The 11,536-nt window shown below is 33.1% G+C and overlaps 1 protein-coding gene across 7 annotated transcripts; it reads right to left on the bottom strand.

The window, feature by feature from the left end:
- Positions 1-1,900: 1,900 nt before the first annotated feature.
- Positions 1,901-10,896, bottom strand: LOC125057711 (epidermal growth factor receptor substrate 15 homolog). 7 transcript variants are annotated; one of them, XM_047661538.1, is made up of 10 exons: positions 10,725-10,896; positions 10,579-10,617; positions 10,244-10,427; positions 6,697-6,771; positions 5,862-5,990; positions 5,102-5,203; positions 4,167-4,298; positions 3,294-3,458; positions 2,684-2,821; positions 1,901-2,064 (listed from the first exon to the last, which is right to left on the bottom strand). In XM_047661538.1, the coding sequence occupies exons 1-10, from the start codon at positions 10,793-10,795 to the stop codon at positions 1,972-1,974; spliced, it is 1,128 nt and encodes a 375-aa protein (XP_047517494.1). In that variant the 5' UTR covers positions 10,796-10,896; the 3' UTR covers positions 1,901-1,971. The 7 variants fall into 7 exon arrangements, with proteins under 7 accessions (XP_047517494.1, XP_047517495.1, XP_047517498.1 ...); XM_047661539.1 differs by lacking the exon at positions 10,579-10,617; XM_047661542.1 differs by lacking the exons at positions 10,579-10,617; positions 10,725-10,896 and adding an exon at positions 8,849-9,023 and having other exon boundaries at positions 10,244-10,382.
- Between the last annotated feature and the right edge of the window lie 640 nt (positions 10,897-11,536).

Below are 11,536 nucleotides of genomic sequence, written 5' to 3'. Positions count from 1 at the left end.
CCTAACTTTTTTTGGAGGTGAAACACGCAGAGATCCAGGAAGTTTAGAAAAACTTTTCTAGACTGGCAGAGTGGGGGACACCAGACCTCGAAGCCGACCCGCACAAATAAAAGCCCTTACAGGTCTTACCAGGCGCAGAGACCTTGAAGAGACCAACTGAAGAAGAGATAATTTAATAACCCCTAATTCATTAATAATAAAAAAATCCTTATTATATTGTATATAAAAAATGTATCAGGCAAGATTAAGTCACATACAATGCTTAGTTTCTTTAAATTATTATACTACAAATTCTAGAAGTATTTACAATAAAACTATTAGCCCTGGCCTTATCGTATCTTAACTCTTTTGATCGTCGGTAGATCTTTCATTAATCGTGCACAAGTACCTACACATTTATATGATACAGAAGAAAGTAAACTTATCAATAACCTTACGGCTTACCTTAATCAAATATACCTTAGTCAATTCTACAATGTATTGATCACCCACTCAGACTAACAATAATTATTAATGAAGACAAGACCGTGTCTACTGTCTACCTCATACTCCGTGTGGAGTGTGGACGGACCCACTGAGCGAATCTTAATTAATCAATGGTATAAAAAACGCCCTCAATTAGAAATCAAGAGAAGTTAATTATAGCAAACGGTAACTCTTTAACTACAAAGTGAAACTCATTTATATATGACGATTAGGCTCAAGTCTACTTAATTAGTTTGCTTTCTCGGGTGGTTTGGGACCACATGACCTTGTGTGGGACTTATGAACTACTACCCTTTCAGTTAACCCTTCAATGAAGATGCTGGAAATTATACTTTTACCCAAACTCTACATAAATCGAATGTTTATAGCCTAGACCGGAGATTCTATAGTGACACTTTTGTAATAGGAAATGTGCTAGAATACCGATTAAAAGGCTTTCGCGTCAGGCAAATAGTAGTAGAAATTCCAGTGCAAATATAAATGCCATAAGTTAACTAAGAAACCACGTTCCGCGTCCAGCAAAACCCTCAACTCGAGGTAAAAGATGCGCTGAGCTCGCGTCGCAGTGCCACAAGCCATAACCAGTCACGTCAAAATTGTATAAAATTTCCCCTACACAGATTAAAAAATCGTGAGCTAAATTAAACTTGGACCAAAAAGTATTAGTGTGTGGTCCAAAAGTGGAATTCTGTCAAGGTAAGAGGTGCGCTTTGCAGGTCACGTGGATATCGCCGCAAGCCGTATTGGCTTCAAGGCAATGGCAATCAAGTGAAACTTTGAACAGCTTCCATTGTGAATATTAAAAAATAATAATATTCTGCATTGCTGCAATCTTTGCATTGACTATATAATTTTCCCATATTAAATTTTAATTATTTTTTATTAACTGGCGATAACTCTCAAGTCTCAACGTATTCTTTTTTGTTCCTCAAAAGACAAACTAATTTCTAATATTTCTAAATCTTAAACTACATAGTAATAATAATTAAAAATGGTTAAATAGAGAACTAAAATAAATTTAAAAAGTTTGGTCCCTGTGTACTTCAATGCTGGCAGCAAATGCTGCATCGCGATACCTATTCGTTGAGCGAGGAAAGCACCAGCTCTGGGGGTCACCGGTATACTCAAGCGCTAACTTTAATCTTTAATTACCGCCCGTGCACTTGAACCCACGGCCCAAGAGTATCTACTCCTCCCAAAAACCGTGCCAATGGTTAAAAGGCCGAAAACGCTTTCCCTAGCTTACTGGCAACGTGAGTGTCTATGGGCGGCGGTCTCAGGCAAGCCCGATTGCCTCTTTTAAGAAATTTATATAACGGCCACCATCTTTTTAATCAACATTGTCTGTTGAACCATTTCGATTTATTATATTTACGTAAATCAAGCTTGAATCGAGCAGTAATGAAAGAAAATATATTTAAAAATCAATTTATTGTTAAAATAACCATTGGACGCAGTCTTTTAATTAAATTATCAATATAATAATTAGCTGGGCGTAGTCATCTTTCTCAAGTCCTTGAGCTGTTGATTTTCCGATACCAACGCTTGGACCCTTTGTTCATACTTCACACGTAATTCCTGAAAATAGAATATAATTCATATTTAAGACGTGTTGGTGTGTGGTTTGCCCGGGGAACGAACAGCCTTCCTTACCTAAAACTAATATAACCAAATATAATTTTTTTGTAAATGTATTCTCGAATTGCGTATTTTACAACTGTCAAAATCCTACAAATAAAATTTGTGTATTCTGTATTTTTTTACTTTATTTTGGACGCTTGGAGTGTATTACACTAGTGTTATATAAATTATGTAATAAATCCTTAGTCATAAATTAAAACAGTTTCATTAGTTATAATTTTTAAGATAAGCCTTTACTAAGTGTAACTGTTCTGAATTAGATCGCACTAATTACTACTCAATTCAATTCACTATCTTAATATCATGATTGGTGATGATCAAAATATTATTATCTATTTATGATTAATTTGATTAATCCTACAACTACTTAAAATGTATAATAATACAATAATCTAGTATGGGTGATACAATTAAGATAAAAAAATATTTTTTTTATATGAAATTCAACTCATACTAGATAGACTTTGGAGGTGTTTAGAGAATTATATTTTATTAACAAAATACATCACATGAACGTAAATAATATTTCTCCAAAAAAATGCATTTGCAAGTATACCTTAAAAATGGCAAGTTGTGTCTCATACTCCTTCTTGAGGTCATCATTGAGCCCGGAAGATGTCTGTGCCCTCTGCAAAACTAACGAGTGACGCTCTTTCTCCGCTTTGTATCGTGCCTCCATTGCTTCTAGACGATCCTGGGAGAAAAAAGTATAATTCAATTGTTTTTCCTTTCTTTCTTACCTTTCTTGCTTTTTCGTCGTTCCACAACTGAGCGTTTTCTAAGGCAGTTTTTGCCGCGCACCGCGAACCAGCTGCCCAGTGAAGTATTTCCGAACCAATTCGAATTAGGGTCCTTCAAGATAAGAGCGTACCAATTCTTGAAAGGCTGGCAACGCACTTGCGAGCCTTCTGGCATTGTGAGTGTCCATGGGCGGCGGTATCACTTAACATCAGGTGAGCCTCCTGCCCGTTTGCCTCCTATTACATTTTAAAAAAAAAGCTGCACTCATCAACCACCTTGGCCCTAGATCAGCCCCTTGCGGCAAGAATGACTCGCTAACGCCAAATAAAATGTCATTAATTATTAGTCTTATTTTTAATTTAATTATTATTATAATTTGCCTATTTTTGCGGGTAACGCAAGACGCTTAAAGCCACAGATCTCACCTCCATAGCCTTTACTTCAGAATTCCTAATATTAAGAAGATCCTTGGTGATGTTGTTGATATCCTTCAGCGATTGCACCTGGCTATTTAAAGCCTCGATCTGCAATTCTTGGTTCTTCACCATTTTGGTTTTGTCAAAGATCATTCCACGCGCTTTGCTTAGGAGCTATGGAAAAATATTTATGTAAATATATCAAAGTAAAACGAACTGTATTTGATTTCGTAGTATAAGATCCCGCTATACAACGACCTTCACCGAGATGCTTATTTAATGAAACTTATTTTATATTTAATTTAATATGTCAATAAATATAATCCATATGGGTTGCCTAGCAAATTTCAGTCCAGAGTATGTTTAATTAATATTTAAAAAAAAAGTTTTTTTTATAATTTGCATGTAGTAAATTTTTTGAACTTTTTTCAATCAATATTTTTAATCACGGTAGTATTATATATGTATCACTATAACCTTCTTTTATACTAAAGATGTATATATACTTAAGTGTCACATAAAAAATATACACATAAATAATTAATTGATAAATAACAACCTAACGTTTGCATATTCTATGGGCTTCATACTTTCGATTGGTATAGAATTTATCTAATAATCATACCGGTGAAATGTTTAAAAAAATATTTTTTTTAAAATATTAATTAAAATACTCTGGACTGAAATGTGCTAGGCAACCCATATGGATTATATTTATTGACATATTAAATTAAATATAAAATAAGTTTCATTAAATAAGCATCTCGGTGAAGGTCGTTGTATAGCGGGATCTTAGACAAAGCGCGTTTTTAAACAATCATTTAAAATGTATATATCAATAAACGAATTTTAATTAGTTCAAACTAAAGAGAAAAGATTTACCTCCTCATGCTGCTGTTTTATGTTCTGAATGATTTCCTGGTTCTTTCCAGCGGGTTTTGAAAGAGCCGCCTGCAACTCTGTTTCTAAATTCTTCACTCTACTCCTTAGCAAGTCAATCTCTTCTTCACGGACCTAAATTTTAGAATTAACAAAATACAATTTTGTTAGATGAACTTCAGTTGCATTATTAGGGTTTTTAATCTTATACTTCAATTCATAATACAAGCGTTAATAATTGCAGAACAACTCTACAACATCTAATAATTTATTCGATTAGCCAATCATATCTATCTATCATAATATATGATAGATAGATATGATTCTTAACCTAGAACTTATGTAGAAATATGATAAAACTCTTAATGTCTTAAGCCTTGTATATTCCTTGTTTTTTTTATATCTGCTAGTTTGTTAGTCGTTCTACTAATTTATAAATTTGCTGTCATGTTTTGTCTTGTTTTACTTTTTATTGTATTTTTTATCAGTGAAACTTTTTGTGGATATGTCCAATGTGTTTATTTTATGTTTCACTTTTATTTTATTTTTACTGTATAGTGATGCATCTGTTTAGTTTCCTTAATAAATATGTAATCAGGGATATAAAAATCTGATTTTAATTATTGTAACACCATGTAACGGTGAAACTCAATTTCTTTATAGCGCTTCCAATATCCGCGATGATATCACAAACTTGGAATAACGTGAAACCTAATATGAAAACGGGATGGCTATGAAACAAATGAAACACGAGAGGGATATGGAGACATATTAAATAGCTATTAAAGTCTCCTAGACGTATACGAATAAGGACTACTTTACTAAGAAATAATATTGTTTTATAATTAAATCAAAACTTTGTTTGTAATACGTGCAAAAATGTCTCTAGAAAATTATATATGACGTTACCAGAATAACAGTAAATTTCGAAAACTTACTTTTAATTCCAATCGAAGTCCATCCTCGCTTCTCTCCGTTTTGATCTTTTCCAACTCTTCTATTCTCTTCAATAACGCTTGCTCCCGTTCCTGCCATTCTTCCTATAAAATATATAGTTAATAACGATGTTATTATTGCTAGCAGTTGTCGATTATAAGTCAACAGAATTCGATGTTGGACGATTGTTATAGAATATCAACGTGGCGAAAGCGATTTCGGAGCCTGTGTAACGCGGCCTGATGAGGTTTTAGAGAGAATAGCTCACCCAGCCTCTGTTTAGCAATCTAGTGTGGCTCGAAATCCACATTACCCCTGCAACTTTTGGGGGCATGTGAATCGACCACCTCGAATATCAAAAACAGAGTGAAAATAAAACAGAACTGGTTCTATAGACCATACCCTTCATTTTTAATATTTCTTAATGATGACTTATTATCTAGTTACATTAAAATATTTTTTTTTTACATCTTATTTCGTCAGTTTAAAGCTCCTTAAATAGCAGTTAGTAAAACCCTGCCATTATACTTGAAATAATAATTGAAAGCTGGTAAAAGCTGGTACATCTACAGTCTAATGTCATTTATCTGTCATATAACTATACCATACAACTTCAGATAACTCAAAAGCATCAACTTTTACGTCAGCTTCTACTCTATGTAATAATAGCGGTAATGTTCAATATGGTAATGGTAATGTATGTTAATGGTAAAGAGTATGCTAATGTACAATACTGGTAATAGATAATATTTAGGTACATACCAAAGGTTTCCCTGCATTCTCATCACCATTTTCCTCTGGTTCCTGTTTTACTAAAACATCATTATTGCCTCCATCTTGATTTACCGGTTTATCTTTTTCCGAAAGATAAGAAAATTCCGATTCTGATAGCTAAAAAAATATTTATAAGGCATTAAATATTAATTACATAAAGACTAAAGTCATTCATAAAACTTAAATATATAATATTTAAATTACTAAATACTTTTACTCTAACTAGTTTAGTAATCAACGTTTTTATATTTTAAACTCAAGGAGAAGCCACGTTGTTTTTTGGTTCTACAAACATGTTTCCTTGTTTGTCTCCACCATAAGAGAAAGTATTGTAAATAGCGCATTGCAAATATATTAATATATTGCTAGGAATCAAATAAACGATTTCTAACTCGGTTTACACAAAATTAAAATTACCTGTTCCTCTTTAATCTGAATAGAAGTCTCAGGTGCAGCGACAGGCTCTTGACTAGACGTACTTTGATCAGCCTGTTAATTAATTCACAATTAATCCACTTTAATAATATTTACGCCATTCATTTTCCGAGAATTTAAAGTGTGAATGCAATACAAAAGTCACTACTATATAAAAGTAGTAGTAAGTATAATACTTAAAGACGCGTAATGTCAACTAACAAAGGTGTTTTTTTCTGATTTAACAGATTTTTTTTGTAATGTTTGTCTTCACTAAAAGAGAAAGTATTGTAAATTGCGCATTGCAAATATATTAATATATTGCCAGGAATCAAATAAACGATTTCATGGTTGATAATCGCTCTCTTAAGCCACTGGGCTAACTCGGTTTACACAAAATTAAAATTACCTGTTCCTCTTTGATCTGAATAGAAGTCTCAGGTGTAGCGACAGGGGGCTCTTGACTAGACGTACTTTGATCAGCCTGTTAATTAATTCACAATTAAACCACTTTAATAATATTTACGCCATTCGTTTTCCGAGAATTTAAAGTGTGAATGCAATACAAAAGTCACTACTATATAAAAGTAGTAGTAAGTATAATACTTAAAGACGCGTAATGTCAACTAAAAAAGGTGTTATTTTCTTATTTAACAGATTTTTAATAAGGTTTAAAACAGATGAATGGTAATACGAAAGTTAAATTAGCTGGATAACGATTAGAATCAGCAAATATCAAACATAATCACCGCGATTCGGGGCAAATCACGCGTCAACTTAGAATTTCAAACAGCCGATCGCAACTACGTGACATGGCATTTTGAGAATTAATTAGTTTCAAAAATCCCTTTAAACTTGAATAACGGTCCATTTGTTTAAATATTTACGATAATACTGAATAGTTCTTTTGACAGGACCAAGTACAATTTGGAGTCGGAAGAAGAAAAAAAATGGAGATATTAAAAGATGTTTAGTATCATTACCCGCCGTTTCTCGAGATCCTTTATCCTTGTCCAAATAGACCGCAAAAATGATTCACTACTAGGAACTACGTCGCATTCATTTTCGTGCAAATTGTTCTCTTTGTAATTTTCGCTAATCATCGCACACGTATTTTAACAACATATTTCAAAATCGACGTCTAAATCTCTTTCTTTTAGAAACGTCAGATTTGGATCGAATTACAACCTCCTTAAGTATGCCTTATTATTAAAAAACTTACCATGTTGTGAATATTAAATAAAGTAAAGGGAATGCACAATATTGAATGTTCACGATTTAGAACGAACTAAACTGTTTGAAATGTGTTACGCTATCTATTTTGGGAGAGCAAGCGATGGTGTAAAAATAGGACTAAGGAATTGATCACAATTCTTAAATTTCTTGATATAATATAAAGGTGCCTTTATGTACACTGAAATGAAGAAATCGATCTCTTATATTAAATAATAACACTTGAAATAGCACTTAAAAATTACTCACTAAAAAGAAAAAGTAACGAAACTGCTTGTATAAACTATAAAAAAAATATTGTACGATATATTATGTAGCATTTATAATAATCGGAAATAAAATATAACACAGTATCTTTTATTGACATCATGTAAGCAGAGCCGATTCAAAGCTGAATTTAAGAAAAACGGCCACATATGGCGAGAAAAAGGTGCTGTTCCATCAGGATAACCCAGCGGCTCACACATCCGCCGTCATCACGGCCAAATTGGTAGAGTTAGGCTACGAACTACTGCTAAATGGGCCAATGCCCCATCCACCGCATTCTCCGGATTTAGCCCCGTGCCCCGTGCGACTTCTTTTAGTGTCCAAATTTGATTTATTATTATGATTAATTTGTGTCCATTTTTTTCGAATGAGGCGGTTATCGCCGTCACGGCGAGCTACTTTGCAGACATCCAGAATATTTTTCAGACGGGTTAAAGAAGATGGAACATCTCTTGGTCAAGATTATGTTGAGAAATAAACCGCCACTTTTCCAAAAAATAAAGGAATTTGTTTCTAGGCTAAGTACTTATCGGACCTTCGTATATCCCTAGAAAAGGTCTACAAAGAGCGTATTTAAATAATATAATTGTCAAAAGTTCCATTACAAGTATGAAAAATATGTATGTACTATATTATAATATATATATAAATATACACTGAAATTAAATCGTTAAACAACTATGCCTTATGTTACGTATATACGTAGTAATAATAAAAAATCAATTTAAATATACAACAGAACATAATGTAGGTACTGCATTAGAGCTCCTGTTTAAGGCTGTGAAAATCGTTCCTAAAAATATCAAGATTTACTTAGGCTTTGTTAAGTTTAATTGTAATTATTTTAATAAACTAATTGATGTCGTCTTTAATCATCGTTAACAAGGCCAAATTATGTTTTCGTATTCGTATTGTTTTCGTTCTTGGATCACACCAGACAATATAAAAAAATATGAAAGAAAGCAACCTAACATGTCGATAAAAAAGCATGCCAAGCTAGACGGACTATGGAAAGTTTCTGACTTAAGTCTTCACTAATATTGCAAGAGTTATCTACTTACGTGTATAAAATGTGTAGGTATCGCACGTGGTTGTAAAAACATTTTACTTTTTTTCTTTTGAAAACAATTAATTCCAAAGTGTCTTGAGCATATCCGGGCGTTTTGAGTTGGATGCCAGTTTAATCTACCCGTACACTCAGTCCATTTATTTTTGAAATACGGTTCATTCGGAAAACTGAAAAAAGTGGAAAATTTATTCAAGTGCTGGTAGCCCCAACAAGTTATAATCCAACTATTTAGAAAGAACACGAAGTGTGGAAACTACCTGACGTAGGTAACATGATTCGCAATTTAGTCGGTTAGCACTGAAAAATATGTTTGGAATTGTCGTATTTACAGTTTTAATTCATTAGCGATTGCTTATTATTGATCAAAATATACATTCGAATGAATAATTCTTGAACAAAGTTACTGAGTCGTGACAAAATATGCTACTTACCGATGAAAGGTTATGTTTGGTTCTTTACGTTCACTATAGCTTTTACAGCCAATTATAGAACAATTCACCATGACTGACACTTTAAATAGACCTCTTATAAGGATAAAGTCTTAAAATACGGGTTTGACTTGGGTTTCACAGATTTATCAGTAAACGGTAAAAACTAGTTTACCACCAAGGGCTCGATGGTATACAAATAAAACCCGATACGCAAATAGAGACAAAAAACTGATACTCTGTTTCGCTCGCACTTAAGTATTTCACGATAATGCTTACTCTCTTTAGTTATTATTGTTATTTTAGCTCATCTTGTTCTTTAGTCTATACTCTATCTACGCATACCAAATACTTACACATGCTTATTTCACGCACACTAATACAATTCGATGGGCCGGATTCAGCGACTTTAATGAGAGATAATAACTGTCGAAAAATTAAGATTAATAAAGACAGGTTGTCCCATGTAATTTTTTTACAATGATATATTATTTTTACATTGATTATTGTTTTTACGTTTAGTTAGTTACTTACGTAATTTGATATTCCAGCCATTTTCTTATATAACATTATATCACTAGTTAGCGCGGATGACATGATGTGTAACTGTACTAGACATTCGTGATAACTTTTTCTATAACACAGAAAACTTTACTACTGCCATTTTGTTTATACATATGGATGCTACGAGTATAATCGCTGAAAATACAGAGAAAAAACTTTTTTTGGGGGAGGGGATGAATTTTAGTCCACCTCTTTAGATGATGATGACGTTAATTGTATTTATTTTTCCTGAAAGTTGGGTTAAAATTCAATTTTGTTGCGCAGATGGATCCCCCTCCCCTCCTCTCTCTATTAGGCGTTAGGTACGTCATAGTCGAGCCTGCTTACACACAACTACTAATTATATAATGCTGTAGTTTTTGTTACCTCAATTAGAAATAAAGATAAGTACTTACTTCTATCAACAGATCAAAGATTGTTGGAATTGCTCCAGAAACAAGTACTGTTCTAAATCCACTTTTATCAATTAAGTGATCTTCAAAATGTTTGGAACATAACACACTGGATGATGTAGGCTGCAAGTCTTGTTTCTTCATGTTGGTTACCCACGCAAGTTTGATTATTTCATCCTTTGGAAATCTACGCAATAGTAATGGTATGAAAACATTTAAAATGCCAACGCATTATTAAAAATAATAAACAACTGAATACGGCCCCTCAAAATATGCAAGTACATAAAACGTCAAAGTAAGCGTCCCTCTCCCTGGCGTTAACTTTGTCAGATACATACAGATAATAGAAAACTCGGCAGTCGTAGTCTGCGGCGTGTCTATAACAATTATTAGCAAGTAGCTTTAATATTTCTAGCCAATTAGCCATTAACAAAAAATATCACAATAATCATACGAGTATAGTTAAAGCTCACAAATAACTGACCGGTGGAATGTAATATCAGGTGTTTTCTTATATGTTGCATTGCCACACAAAGGTGCACTGTACTTCACCATCCTGTTTCAGTTTTTAGCAAATAAGAATAACGATAAGCAGAAATGCAAAACAAAACAAAATACTTCTTTCTTTATCTCGACGCCATATGTCACTTGCCGCTTATCAAAATGGCGATTTTATTTATGAGTGTGTTAATGTTGCTACAGGAAAAAGAAAGAGATGACATTATTAATTAAATCAGGGTACAAGAAGTGAATATATAAAATAATCTGATACATGTGTTTGGGTTTGGTCTACTTGATTTCTATGCTAGAGTTCTTGTTGTTAAGAATATTACAAACTCATCTGTGCTAACAAATAGTAATTACATATTAACGTGACATGCTCTGTGGACTGTGTTGCTACTTTTTGTGAATGTGATCAAAATTCAAAACTCAAAAGAAGTGGAAGTGTTGTTTCAAATTTACATCCTTCAACTGTAATTAAAAATCATAATTTTCAAAATCACATCATATTTTAGAATAAGATGACTTCAGAAAAAAATGCTCAGATTGGTCAAGCCCGAGAAGCGTTTCAGATGCTTTATCAAGTTTCACAACTCCTCAACACTGGGTTAGATGCAGAAACTCTTACTATATGTATTCAACTCTGTGAACTAGGCGTTAATCCAGATAAACTTGCACTTGTTATTAAAGAAATAAGGAAAATGGGTGAGCACGCAACTCAGAGTAAAGCAAAGACCTTGCAGCTTTAAACAATATTTTTATCTGAGATTGTGCTCTGTCGAAGGATTTTATAGT

The sequence above is a fragment of the Pieris napi genome, chromosome 17 (genome assembly GCF_905475465.1).
Source record: "Pieris napi chromosome 17, ilPieNapi1.2, whole genome shotgun sequence".
Lineage (NCBI taxonomy): Eukaryota > Metazoa > Arthropoda > Insecta > Lepidoptera > Pieridae > Pieris > Pieris napi.
This window is presented reverse-complemented; position numbering and strand designations above follow the sequence as displayed.

Coding starts and splice junctions, on each gene's coding strand:
- LOC125057711 (XM_047661538.1), bottom strand. CDS start 10,795: ATGGTGAAGTACAGTGCACCTTTGTGTGGCAATGCAACATATAAGAAA. Junction 6,772..10,243: donor TCTTTGATCTGTTGATAGAA/GTAAGTACTTAT, acceptor ATTAATTAACAG/GCTGATCAAAGTACGTCTAG. Junction 5,204..5,861: donor AGAATGCAGGGAAACCTTTG/GTATGTACCTAA, acceptor TATATTTTATAG/GAAGAATGGCAGGAACGGGA.